We start from the raw sequence: 14645 nt of genomic DNA on the forward strand, positions 1-14645 counted from the left end.
GGTAATCTTCTTTCTAGTAGACCGACACACTGTTCCTGAACCTGAGGGTAGTCAATCCCTTCTCGCAAGAATTCTTGTAGAGAGCCTCATTACAGTAGAATTTGAAAGATCCCATTATTTTACTCCACCTTCCATCCCTCTGGGCTTTCCTCCTTTCAGTTTGTATTAAAGGAGATGGTCAGCCCCGGAGAGGAAATAGAATAGGGAAGGGTATGGGGACTCTCTCCGAGAAACATATCTTTTCTGCTCATATCAATAACACAGTGGTTCCCAAACCTGTCCTGGGGGACCCCCAGCCAGTCAGGTTGTCAAGATATCCCTAATGAATATGCATGAGAGAGATTTGCATATAATGGAAATGACAGGTATGCAAATCTCTCTCATGCATATTCATTAGGGATATCTTGAAAACCTGACTGGCTGGGGATCCCCCAGGACAGGTTTGGGAACCACTGCAATAACATATAACAGATAAAAACAAAACTTAATCATTGTTTTCATATCAAGATGAAAACAAACAAATCACCAACCTGAGCACAACCTGCACTAAGTGTGGGAAATTCTACAGATACCCCTTAGATCAGGGGTGGGCAACTCTGGTCCTCGAGGGCTGGAATCCAGTCGGGTTTTCAGGATTTCCCCAATGAATATACATGAGATCTATTTGCATGCACTGCTTTCAATGCATATTCATTGGGGAAATCCTGAAAACCCGACTGGATTCCAGCCCTCGAGGACCGGAGTTGCCCACCCCTGCCCTAGATTCTTCAATGTAGCAGTCACATCCTCTATCCTGTTAAGGCTGGATAAAAGAAACAAGATGTCCAGATTCCCCGGCACATTCAGGGCAGTCAGAGTTCTTCATCAGGTCAAAATGCACAATGTATAACACATATGGAAAAATTATGTTCTTACCTGCTAATTTTCTTTCCTTTAGATGCAGCAGATGAATCCAGAGATTAGTGGGTTGTGTCCAACTACCAGCAGGTGGAGCTAGAGAGTACTGATTTGCAGGTTCTCTTATTGGATGGAAAGCTGCCTGACCAATTAGTATTGCTCTTGCCAAAGCAATAGGAACAAAAAACTCCTTTCCCTTAAAACAACGATAACCCAAACAAACAAACACAAACCAGAACTTCTAACTGTGACAGGGAATAATCACTACCAATAATCCTTCAGCTATCATACAATACAGAATCAGATATAGGGCAGGACTCTAGGTTCATCTGCTGCGACTAAAGGGAAATAAAAATCAGAAGGTAAGAACAATTTTTCCTTCCTTAGCAACAGATGAATCCAGAGACTAGTGGGATGTAGCAAAGCATTCCTTTTGTCGGGTGGGAAGAGCCCACTGCCTCAGCAATAACCGAAGCTCCAAAGGATGCATCCTCACGAGCTGCCACATCCAACCTATAGTGTTTGGAAAACATATTTGAGGACGACCAAGTCGCTGCTCTGCAAATTTCCTCCAACAATCAACCCCTAGACTCAGCCCAAGATGTGGCCATAGCTCTAGTGGAATAAACATACAAATCCACTGGCAGCTGCTTGCCTTCCAGCATATAAGCTGAACTAATGGTTTCTTTGATCCTACAAGACACTAAAGCCTTGGACGCCGGCAGACCCTTGTTATGTCCCACAAACACCACAAAGAAATGATCATTACGCCTAAAGTCATTGGTAGCTTGGACATAATGAATGAGCACTCTGTATATGTCTAGTAAATGCAACAAACGGAACTGAGAACTATAGTCCTCTTCACGAAAAGATGACAGAAAGTGATTGATTCAAATAAAAAGTCAAGACCACTTTAGACAAAAAAAGGAAGGAACCATACACACAGACACCCCAGCCTCGGAGAAACAGAGGAACGGATCGCAGCAGGACAGCACCTGTAACTCCGAAATTTGACATGCTGGTGCCATCGCGACCAAAAAGGGTAAGATTCTTAAGCGTCACTTTCTGCAAAGCTTCAAATAGTGGACCTTGAAGCTTATGGAGAACCAACTTAAGATTCCAATCTGGAGAAGGTTTACATAAGGGTGATTAAGGTAATGAACCCCTTTCAGAAATCTAACTACATCTGGTTGCGAAACTAATGAAGTACCAGAAATTTGGCCCCTGAAGTACACAATCGCCACCACCTGAATCCAGAGGGAATTAAACGCTAAGCCTTTGGACACATCCTCCTGCAAGAAAGCGAGAATATGAGCACTAGCATTTAGCATTTATTATGTTGCTGCACTCCAGCTGTGCAAAAGCCAGGAGAAACTGAAGGAAGTTTTCTTTTGGGCTTGTGGAGCAGTTTCCCTGTTACCTGTTTAACTTCAAGGGACTTACAGAATTGGGGTAGGATCCCTGAAGAGCTAAGGGTTGGGATTCTGCAGGAGCTTGTTAAAGCCATTTAAGAAAGGGGAACCAGCAATTCTGTTACCCAACAGTGGAAAAGACTGGAGAAGTGCCATTGCTGGGAATAGCAAAAGTCTGCAGTACTGTATTTTTTTTTTTTTTTAAGTTTACTTTGTAATGCAGTATATAAATGCCTGGTGAAGAAACAGGACTGTATGCTTGAAAGTCCAGGACTCAAGGATAGTCTTGAGGACTTTTCCTTTTTGGGACTAGTTTTTGTTTTTCTCCTGTTGAATGTATGGTTCAGAGCTGGGTGAAGCTAATAGAACCTTATTGTGGACTCCTATGAACTGACCTGATACAGAGACTTCTGTTCTTCCATTGAACTGTTTTAGGAGGATAGAAACCTTTTTCCTTTAGAGCAAAAGGAAGATAGTGTTAATGCTTCCTTGTATTATTTTGGTTTTCTATTTTTGTCTTTTTGGTAACTAATTAAACCTTGGACATTGTAGCGAAGCCCAAAGTATTGGGACACCAGTGAGGTCTTCCACATTGGGAGCCACGCCAGGGTTGTGCTGCCGCCTGTTGGTGGTCCTCCACAAGCTTTCTGGGACCCCGGCAGGTGACAATATGTAAAGCAAGCTTAGCGGCATGTGTATAGTTTCTATGGAAGGTTTTTCTGCCGATGATGTGGGTGGAGGATGCTTGAGCATTTATGCCCTGCCTAAACAAACCTGAGGCCTTTTATTTCGTTTAAGATGATCTCTCAGCTGATTGAGTGGAGCATTTAGTTATTTTGATATTTCAATGGACAATTATCATATTTGTGCTGTATGTATTTTGCTTTATTTTACTGTATTCTTATTTGTTCCTGATTTTCCTACAATTATTTATGACTTTTGGCTATCAGCTGAACATTTCTGACGTCTTTACATTTTGTCTTGATTTGCAACTATTTCCTGGGTGTCTCCACGCCGAAGCGCCATTATGCTACCACTCCCCCCAATGTTTCTCTGCCAGCATCCAATGTTTGCTCCTGAGGAGGGGAACTATTCCCTGAAACGGAGCTCTGTTGAGCAAGCCTTATGAGCGTTTATAACTGCCTTGATAAGATAAGTACATTATATTACTTTTTTCAATGAACTTTGACTACCGCCTGCACTAGTGGATGTTAGAGGAGCGTTTTCAAGAACCTAGTTCTGTTTTGGACTTTTATCTCATCGTATGTTTTTTGAAATCATATTTATTGCACACTGGGAGTGATTTCATCACTATTTATAGAATAACATTTCTTGAAGAAAAGAACAAAAAACATACATATATAGATATAGATATAAAAAACAGTCAAATAATCAAAAGCTAAGAAAAAAAAAAAAGAGTAAAATAGAACAAGATTTTTTCTTTTTTTTTTTTTAAATTTAAGTACCATATTGTTTGGACACTTTAGCACTTTCATTGTGGGTGTAAGGTCCGAGATGTTTCATGTATGAGTACCCCGTTGGGTAACATTCGCTCGCTACTATTACTACGGGCTAGTCCCGACTCATTAATTGCTTTGAAATTGACGCTGACAATCACTATTATTGAACGTCATGTTATTATGACTTCCCAGTGGCTCTAAATTAAATTATACAAGAGGTTTTTACATTTGTGCTTTAAAAAAAAAAGGCAGGCTGAGGCGGGAGTCAAACACTGAGCTTCCGGCGGTGCCGAGTCAGCCTGGGGAATCCCCAAGCCAGTGAGAGGGATTTTTTAAAAATGCTGAGCAGCGGCAGGATTTGTGACCTTCCGAGATGACGCGCTAGGGAGAACACTGATATTTATAACTTCACTTGTAATTTTTGTTCCCTATGTGTTTTTTCACATATTATATTATTGCCCGGTTTTTTGACAATATATCTTTTCTCCCTGTATATGTAGTAGGGAGTTTTTTTTCTTTTGCCTGATTCTGGAGTGGACTGGTGAGCAGCAGGATTTGCGACCTTCTGAGATGACAGCCGGGCGCTTACCTAAATTAGCCGGGCGGAACGCCAAGCTAAAACGCGCTAGGGAGAACACTAATATTTATAACCTCACTTGGAATTTTTTGTTCCTTATGTGTTTTTTCACATATTATATTTATAGCCTGGTTTTTTGACAAGAGATCTTTTTTCCCTATATATGTGGTAGGAAGGTTTTCTCTCTTGCCTGATTCCAGAGCGGACTGGTGATTATATCATTGACTCTTAATGGAGCTGAATGCTCCTTGAGTTATTTTCCCATAGGGATTTGAGGTCCATTTGAAAAGTATAGAGGATAGTTATTTGATTATTTACTTTTAGTATCTTCATCTCCTTTTACCAAAGTAATTTGTTTTATCTTTGATATAAAGCATCCGCTAGGAGCGCCAAACCCATCTCAACATCCGGTAACTCCAGAGAAAGCTGAGCTCCCAAGTCAACTATTACATCAGTAATCTGCTGGACCCGAGCAGCTTAGGAACTACACACCGCAGCCTGCAATGTCAAAGCAGAGCTCAAATACAATTTTAATGAGGTCTCCAATTTCCGTGAGACTTCCATGATTCAGCTTGAAGTGAAACACAGATTCGTGTCAGGGAATTAATGTCTCCTGGGATCTAGAATGAGAGAAGATACATTTTTCATGTTTCTAATCTTCTGAAAGTTATAATACTTGTTATATATCATGCATTTTAACCTGATGAATAACTTTGGTGCATATCCTTAAGGGATTGTTAATGAGAAATACATCCTATGGGCCACACCTCTGGAATATCATTATTGGTTTGAGTAACCTTGAGTATTATGTAGGTATATTTGTATGGAGAAGGATTTTATCATCATATACCTGGTTAATTATATTATCGTGCATATATAGTGTCTGACAGTACAATAGAAGTTAAACTGACATGCATTTGTCTTACCAGAATGGAGTGCATGCCCAGGTAAACTCGACTAAAGCAAACTAGAGAACACCAGACAACTGCAAGAAACAGTCCAAACACGAATGAATACTGAGGGGGGAAAAATAAAAAATTAGCTTGGTAAGTGGAGAAAACTGTATAATTATTTCATAAGCATAACCATATTGAGATAGACCAAAGGTCACAAAAAGATTTAAAAATGGTTGTAGATAACATGATACCTTTAAAATTAACTTTGCTGTTTCATGACACATTTCACCACATTTCACATATCTTAAGAGTAAGGCATGAAAAAGAAAGGCACTAGTGGTAGTAATTCAAAAGCCTTTAATGAGTTGAATCATAACAGAAACCAAAAGTTCAATGTTTGGTGCTTAATAAAATCCAGAGGATAAATTGAATCCAAAGATCCGACACAGATCAATGTTTTGGCAGAAATACCTGCTTCAAAGATCACAATGTTTGATGGGTACGATACTGTGGTTGATGATTAGAAAAACCCAGACTCAATGATATCAGCAGTAAACAATATAACATCTCTTATGAGAAACATTGCCAAAGCCTCACATGAAAAGCGCAATAAAGCAGAAATGAGTTGTTTACTACTGCCATCACTGAGGCCAATTTTTTAAATCACCAACCCTGGTGTTGTACCCATCAGACATTGTGACCCCTGAAGGAGGCATTCATGCTGAAACACGTATCTGTGTCAGGTTTTTAGGTTCAATTCATTTTCCTCTGGTGGACAGTTTAACCTCATTGCATCTATTGGCCTTTGATTTTATTAAGCACTAGTCACGAGTTGTGTAGAAGGAATCATCAATATTTTTTTCTCTCGGTTCTGCCTCCTGCATCACAGGGCTGTACTGTAGTTTCTCAGTTCGTGCCCAAGCAGTTGACAATTACTATAAGAGAAGAAATAAGGAGGCAGGATACGGGGAACTCCCAAACTGAGCCCATTCTGTTCTGCTCTGCAACAATTAAAACGCAAAAAATCAATGCCAATAGAAACCAAACAACCCACTTACCCAAGAGCACCCAGCACCAACAGTTCTCATAGGTTCTCATTTGTCCTGTGCAATAGAGTGTTAGCTCATCACTCTTCAGACCTGTTGGACAGGAGAAAATCCAGCATCTGAAAATGCCTACCTATCTGAGCCAATAAGCAGGCTAAATGTAATCTGACAGTTCAGGTCAAGACTTGTAGGCCTTTCTACTGGAAAGAAGATTATCGAGGTAAGAACCTAATCTTCCCTTCTAGTGCAAAAGGCATACGAGTCTTGAACCAATGGGATGTACCAAAGCAGTACCCTGAGTCTAGGGAAAGGCAAATGAGCCTACTGCTAGCGCTGAGAACCCAAAAGCAGTGTCTAGTCATGCCACTACCTCCACCCTGTAAACCTTCGTATAGTATGGAGTGTGGAACACATAGCCACCCTAGAAATCACTTCAGGTGGAACCCGAGACTCTGCTCCTGAAGAAGCCACACTCCTCATAGTGTGCGCCCTGCCCTCCCCCTCAAAAAAATAATTGGTAGTTGCTTATCACACCAGATGAATGCTGAATAAATAGCCCTGTGAATTCATCTTGACATGGAAACCTTAGAAGCCGGTTTTCCTAAACAGCTAGGACTTATTAACACACACAAACAAACCAAAAAAAAAAAAAAGATCTAAGACATGAAAATCATTTGTCACCTCACGATAATGGATAACAAATCTCCTAACATCCAGCATGCTAAAACTGTCGGCCTTTATCTTCAAACCTGTAGCCAGGATCAAAGGCAGTTGGACTTCCTGATTTACGTAGAAGGCTGAGGCTACTTTGTCAGAAAAGAAGATACCACACTAGAGCGCCCATGCCATCCATCCTGGTTCTAATTTCCGCTGTATAATATACTTTCTTCTTGGTTAACAACGCCAGCAGATTGAACATCGGATGCCCATAGTGCCTCATAATGCTGTTGAAGGCCTTCCAGGCCAAAGTCTATCCCCCCCCCCCTCCGAGTCTCAGAGTTAATTGGGATAGTTGGCCTGTACATAATCCATTTCTGACACATGTGCTGTTGATAGAGCCTTGATGTGATTTCTGACCTGCAAAACAACAAGGCCTAGTGTTACAAAAAAGCTCACTTATTGCCTACCTGGCTGCTGATATATGCCACAGTTGTGGCATTGTCTGAGAAAACCCTGACCACTTTGCCTTCTAGAGTGTTCTCCAATGTTTGCAGCACTATTATGATTAGTGATATTGTGATAGTGTAAACGATTGTTAAAATGAAATATACTCCATAAATGAAATAGGTTTTATAAGTCAGCAGACTTTTGTTATCTGTTTAATATTGTTTGGTATGTATTTTAATTGGTTTCATTGTGTATGTTTATTTTTGTAATCTACTTTGGACAAAGGCGGACTAAAAATAAAATTAAACTAAACTAGGCGAATGGACTGCAGCTCCAGTCTGTTGATAAATTATTTCCCCCCAAGAGGGCAACCATCTGCCCTGAACAGGATGACCCTCGCAATGACCCCCCCCCCCAGCTTTAAAGACTGGCATCTGTTGTCAGGATCATCCCAGAGGATATGCGTAATGACAAGCCTCTGGACACTGACTCTGGCTGGAGCCACCACCTCAAACTGTGATGTACCTCTGCCATTCAAGTCAGCAGTATCTGGAGAGAATCCATCTTTGGCGACCAGCATGGCAATAGAGGACACAGATAAGGTTTTGCCCAAGGAAGAATTTCTATAGTCACCACTATCGACACCAGCACCTATACAGCTGAGTTGTAGGAGCTTGCCTTACCTGGCATCTTAGCTTCCATTTATACGGCTCTGAAAGAAAAACACAGTCTTCTACCATGCTGAAACAGATCCCCAAGTACCCTAGCAATTGTGTCAGCTTTAGGTGGGTTGTCTGCAATGATGATCCAACCCAGATCCTGTAGCAGTTAGGCAGCTGTCACCATTGCTTTCTCGCTGCTGATTTGGATGAAGCTCTGATCAGCCAATCATCCCAACAAGGATGCAGCTGGATCCCTGCATTGTGCAGATGTGCTGCTGCAACTACCAGAACCTTGGTGAAAGTGTGAAGCACCATTGCAGACCGAATGGAAGAGCCGAGAAAGCACAGTTACTTACCGTAACAGGTGTTATCCAGGAATAGCAGGCAGATATTCTCACATGTGGGTAATATCATGCACGGAGCCCAGATGTGGACAGACTCGCAGACTTGATTGTAAAACTTTAAGAAAGTTTGGAACTGCCACACCGCGCATGCGCGAGTGCCTTCCTGACCGACGTAGGGCGCGCATCTCCTCAGTTCATATAGCTAGCTAAGAAGCCAACCAGAGGAGATGGGTTGTGAGAATATCTGCCTGCTGTGCTTGGATAACACCTGTTAAGGTAAGTAACTACGCTTTATCCCAAGACAAGCAGGCAGCATATTCTCACATGTGGGCGATCTCCAAGCTAACCAGAATGGGATGGTGGGAGTGTTGGCAATTTAGGAGAATAAATTTTGTAAAACTGCCTGGCCGAAATGGCCATCCTGTCTGGAAAAAGAATCCAGACAATAATGAGAGGTGAAGGTATGAACCGAGGACCAAGTGGCAGCCTTGCAGATTTCCTTAATAGGAGTAGATCTAAGGAAAGCAACAGATGCCGCCATGGATCTGACTTTATGGGCTGTGACTACAAGCAGCTAACCAGTTGGAGATGGTGCATTTGGAAATCAGATGTCCCAACTTGTTTGTATCAAAGGAGATAAAAAGTTGAGGTGTAGATCTGTGAGGCTTAGTTCTTTGTAAGTAGAAAGCCAAAGCACGCTTACAGTCCAGAGTATGAAGAGCTGTTTCTCCAGGATGAGAATGAGGCTTTGGAAAAAAAAACTGCAAGTACAATGGATTGATTGAGATGAAATTCTGAAACCACTTTAGGTAAGAATTTAGGATTAGTACGGAGAACCACTTTGTCATGGTGGGAGGAAGACTGGATTGGCTGGTGACTTGCCTACCAGGAGCCAAGGTAGAAGACATAGTGAGCCGCATCAGCAGGATCATCGACAGTGTGGAAGAAGATATGACAGTAGTGATCCATGTGGGGACGAACAACGTGGGCAACAGAAACTACAACAGAAGTAAATAATAATAATAATAACAGTTTATATACCGCAGGACCGTGAAGTAGAGAATGACACGGTGACAAAATTCATCACCGTTCCCGTCCCCGCAGATAACCACAGGAAACCATCTTCATGTCATTCTTTAAGGAGAGAGGGAAGAATCAGAGTATAATTGGGCACAACCACTGACCCGCAAGCTTTGCTTTGAAGAATGCTGGTGTAGAAGGACCGAGGTTGAAATAGACACTAGAAAATGATATGGGATTATTTCCTGCGGTTATCTGCGGGGACGGGAACGTTGATGAATTTTGTCACCGTGTCATTCTCTACCGTGAAGTTCTATGCGGTTTACAATGATTAAAAGGTATTACAGATCGAGTGGAATAAACAAAGTTCAGAGTTAGTGAATAACAGTTCTAAGTACTGAAGGACCAGTTCCGAATGCTAGGAAGGAAGCTGAAGACCAGAACGCAGAGGATAGCATTCTCGGAGATCCTGCCGGTACCCAGGGCAGACGAGATGCGGCAGATGGAGCTGCAAGCAGTCAACGCATGGATGCAGCGCTGGTGTGAGGAAGAAGGATTCCACTTCATGTGAAACTGAATGACGTTCAGTTGAAGAGCAAACTATTAAGGAAGGACGGACTCCACCTCAGCAGAGAAGGAACTAGGCTACTTGCAAGCAACATCAAAAGAGAAGTTGAGAAGTTTTTAAACTAGGAAGGAGAAGAATCCGACAGTCGACAGAGAGAGAGTCGATGGTTCAGGAACCGGTATACCCGGAGGATACCGTACAGGAATGTAGAGGGGAAGACTCATCGGATCGTAGGCAAAACCAACCGAAAGGGACACAAGAGGAAAGGACATGCAAGAAGGGAACAGGCTGCAAACTCAAGTGTATGTACACGAACGCAAGAAGTCTTAGAAATAAGATGGGTGAATTAGAAACTGTGGCACAAAAGGATAACGTTGACATCATCGGCATCACGGAAACATGGTGGACTGAGGAAAATGTCTGGGACACGGTGCTACCGAGATATAAACTATACCGCAGAGACAGAGTGACTCAAAAAGGAGGAGGCATTGCCATATACATCAAAGAGGGAAATGAATCTACTGGAGAGAACATGCCACAACAGACGGATAAGTTAGAGTCTCTATGGGTCAAAATTCCAGGAACAAAAGGACCGGAAACGAGGATTGGCATATACTACCAACACCCAGGGCAGTCCAAAGAAATTGATGGAGAAATGACAGATGAGATTAAACGCAACTGCAAGGAAGGCAACGCAGTTATCATGAACGACTTCAACTATCCGAGGACAGACTGGAACCTAGGCACCTCCGGCTGCGCTAGAGAGACCAAGTTCCTGGATGCTGTAGGCAATTGCTTCCTGGAACAACTTGTCAAGGAAAACACGAGAGGAAATGCAATTCTGGACTTAATTCTAAATGGACTATGAGGACCGACACAAGGTGTAGAAGTAGAAGGGACGCTGGGAAACAGCGATCACAATATGATCCGCTTCGACCTGGACACAGGGGCGAAACATTGGTTCAGAACGACGGCCACGACACTGAACTTCCCAAAAGGGGATTATGAAGGGATGAGACGCATGGTGGGGAAGAAGATTAAGAAGAGGATGAACACTGTAAAAACGCTAGAGCAAGCTTGCTCCCTTTTTAAGGATACGGTCACCAAGGCGCAAAATCTATATATATCGCGTATCAACAAGGGATCAAAGAGGAAAAAGAACACAGAACCGGTGTGGCTCATTGTAGAGATAAAGGAAGCGATCAGAGACAAAAAAGATTTGTTTAAGGAATGGAAAAGGTCAAAAACAGACAAAAACTGGAATAAGCACAAACAACATCAATGCAGGTGTCATAAGGTGGGGTAAAAGGGGCCAAAAGAGATTACGAGGAAAAAATAGCCAAGGAGGCGAAAAACTATATTAAGGGGAAATGACCTGCAAAGGAAGCAGTGGGACTGTTGGATGACCAAGGAATAAAGGGAGCGCTAAAAGGAGAACAAAGCAATTGCCGACAGACTGAACACATTTTTTGCATCTGTATTTACCAAAGAGAATATACACAGCATACCGGAATCCATCAGGCTATATGCTGGAAGCGAAAATGGGAAACTGACAGGGTTGACGGTCAGTCTAGAAGAGGTATGCAGACAGATTGATAGGCTTAAGAGCGATAAATCCCCGGGACCGGATGGTATCCATCCAAGGGTCATCAAGGAACTGAAAGGGACTATAGCTGAACTGCTTCAACTAATAGCCAATCTGTCGATCAAATCGGGAAAGACTGCGGGGCACTGGAAGGTGGCAAATGTGACGCCGATCTTCAAAAAAGGTTTGAGGGGAGACCCGGAAAACTACAGACCAGTGAGTGACCTCGGTACCGGGAAAGATGGTAGAGGCGCTGATAAAGGACCGAATCAATGATCACCTTGATGGACACGGTCTGATGAGGACCAGCCAGCACGGTTTCAGCAAAGCCAGATCTTGTTTGACAAACTTGCTGCACTGCTTCAAGGGAGTAAACAGGCAGATAGACAAGGGTGACCCAGTTGACATTGTATATTTGGATTTTCAGAAGGCATTTGACAAGGTTCCACATGAATGTCTACTTCAGAAAATTGCGAGCCATGGAATCGAGGGTGAAATACTTACGTGGATTAAAAACTGGCTGGAGCATAAGAAACAGAGAGTGGGGATAAATAGACAATAACCGGACTGGAAGAGCATCACCAGTGGGTGTCGCAGGGCTCGGTGCTTGGGCCCGTGCTCTTCAACATCTTTATAAACGATCTGGACATAGGTACGACAAGTGAGGTGATTAAATTTGCGGACGATACAAAGTTATTCAGAGTAGTGAAGACACAGGGGGATTGCAAAGATCTGCAACGTGACATAATCAGGCTCAAGGAATGGGCATCGACATGGCAGATGAGGTTCAACGTGGATAAGTGTAAAGTGATTCATGTCGGTAACAAAAATCTCATGCACTAATACAGGATGAACGGGGCGGTACTTGGGGAGACCTCCCAGGAAAGAGACTTGGGAGTTCTGATCGACAAGTCGTTGAAGCCGTCCACGCAATGTGCGGCGGCGGCAAAAAGGGCAAACAGAATGCTAGGAATGATAAAGAAGGGGATCATGAATAGATCGGAGAAGGTTATCATGCCACTGTACTGGGCACTGCCCTCACCTGGAGTATTGTGTCCAATACTGGCTGCCGTACACGAAGGAGGACACGGTACTACTCGAAAGGGTAAAGAGAAGAGTGACTAAGATGGTTAAGGGGCTGGAGGAGTTGCCGTACAGCGAAAGATTAGAGAAACTGGGCCTCTTCCCCCTCGAACAGAGGAGATTGAGAGGAGACATGATTGAAACATTCAAGGTACTGAAGGGAATAGACTTAGTAGATAAAGACAGGTTGTTCACCCTCTCCAAGGTAGGAAGAATGAGAGGGCACTCTCTAAAATTGAAAGGGGATAGATTCCATACGAACATAAAGAAGTTCTTCTTCACTCAGAGTGGTAGAAAACTGGAACGCTCTTCCGGAGACTGTCATGGGGAAAACACCCTCCAGGGATTCAAAACAAAGTTAGACAAGTTCCTGCTGAACCAGAATGTACGCAGGTAGGACTAGTCCCAGTTAGGGCGCTGGTCTTTGACCAGAGGGCCGCAACATGAGCAGACTGCTGGGCACGAAGGACCACTGATCTGACCCAGCAGCAGCAATTCTTATGTTCTTAATACTGTGAAAGGTGGGTCTGCTACTAAAGTTGAAGCTTACTGACTCTGCGAGCAGACGTGAGAGCAATGAGAAAAACCACTTTCCAAGTGAGATATTTCAGATGAGTCGAAGCCATTGGTTCAAAGGGAGGCTTCATCAATTGAGGAAGAACACTGAGATCCCAAACCACTGGAGGTGGTTTGAGAGGTGGTTTGACACTGAAAAGTCCTTTCATAAATGTGGAAACCACAGGATGAGCAGAAAGGGGTTTCCCTTCGATAGGCTGATGAAGAGCAGCAATTGCACCGAGATGGACTCGAATAGATGTGGATTTGAATCCCGATTGAGATAAATGCAACATGTAATCCAAAACTTAAGACAAGGAGGTAGATTGAGACTCCTTGTGATGAATGGTGCACCAAGCAGAAAATCTAGTCCATTTCTGGTGGAAACATTGGCTAGTGGTAGGCTTCCTGGAAGACTCTAAAATGTCCTTTACAGATTGAGAAAACTGTAGAGTGGCAGTTAGGTTGAGAGGTACCAAGCTGTCAGGTGTAGAGACTGCAGGATGGGATGAAGCAGAGACCCCTGACTGTGTAAGCAGAGATGGAAAAACTGGTATAAGTAGTGGCTCCCTACTGCTGAGTTGAAGGGAGAACCATGGTTGTCTGGGCCACTGAGGAGCTATAAGAATCATGGTGGCATGTTCTTGTTTGAGTTTGACAAGTGTCTTTAAAATGAGAGGAAATGGAGGAAATGCATGCAGAAACTGATTCGTCCATTCCAGAAGAAAAGCATCTGCCTCGAGGTGATGAGGAAAGTATATCCTGAAGAAGAACTGAGGCAGTTTGTTGTTGTGGGGAGACGCAAAGAGATCTATCTGAGGAATCCCCCACTGAGAAAAAATGTTATGGAAAGGCAAGGAATTGAGTGTCCATTCGTAAGGTTGTAGAAGACGACTCAATTTGTCCGCCAGACAATTTTTCTTTCCTTGAGTATAAACCGCTTTCAGAAAGGTGTTGTGAAGGATAGCCCAATTCCAAACCTTCTGAGCTTCTTGGCAAAAAGGGAGAGATCCTATTTCTCCCTGTTTATTGACATAGTACATGGTGACTTGATTGTCTGTCCGAATGAGGACTACTTGATTGTGGAGAAGATGCTGAAAAGCTTTGAGAGCATTGAAGATTGCTCCGAGTTCCAACAGATTTATTTGACACTGACGATCTGTTGGACCAGTGGCCTTGAGTACGGACACCATTGAGATGAGCCCCCCCAAGCATAGGTCGAGGAATCTGTCATGATGACCTTCTGATGAGGGGGCGTTTGAAACAGTAAACCTCTAGAGAGATTGGAAGAGAGCATCCACCAGTGGGGAGAGTGTCTCGACGACGGAGTCACTGTAATGTGCTGAAAGAGTGGGTCTAAAGCCTGTGCCCACTGAAATGCCTCTCGCAAAAGGAGTCACGTGAACTGTAGAGGCCATGTGATCTAGGAGAAC

The 14645-nt window shown here is 43.1% G+C and overlaps 1 protein-coding gene across 3 annotated transcripts in view; it reads right to left on the bottom strand.

Moving 5' to 3' along the window:
* LOC117363353 (WD repeat-containing protein 89-like) overlaps positions 1–14645 on the bottom strand; it is a 106474-nt gene that overhangs the window by 65030 nt on the left and 26799 nt on the right. For 2 of the 3 annotated variants that reach the window (XM_033950916.1, XM_033950915.1), the window contains exon 2: positions 5273–5362. The exons of the other annotated variant lie outside the window; for it this stretch is intronic. In XM_033950916.1, coding sequence (XP_033806807.1) covers positions 5273–5362 — 90 coding nt within the window. The remainder of the gene's footprint in view (positions 1–5272; positions 5363–14645) is intronic. 3 annotated transcript variants of the gene reach the window in all.

The sequence above is a fragment of the Geotrypetes seraphini genome, chromosome 7, assembly GCF_902459505.1.
Source record: "Geotrypetes seraphini chromosome 7, aGeoSer1.1, whole genome shotgun sequence".
Lineage (NCBI taxonomy): Eukaryota > Metazoa > Chordata > Amphibia > Gymnophiona > Dermophiidae > Geotrypetes > Geotrypetes seraphini.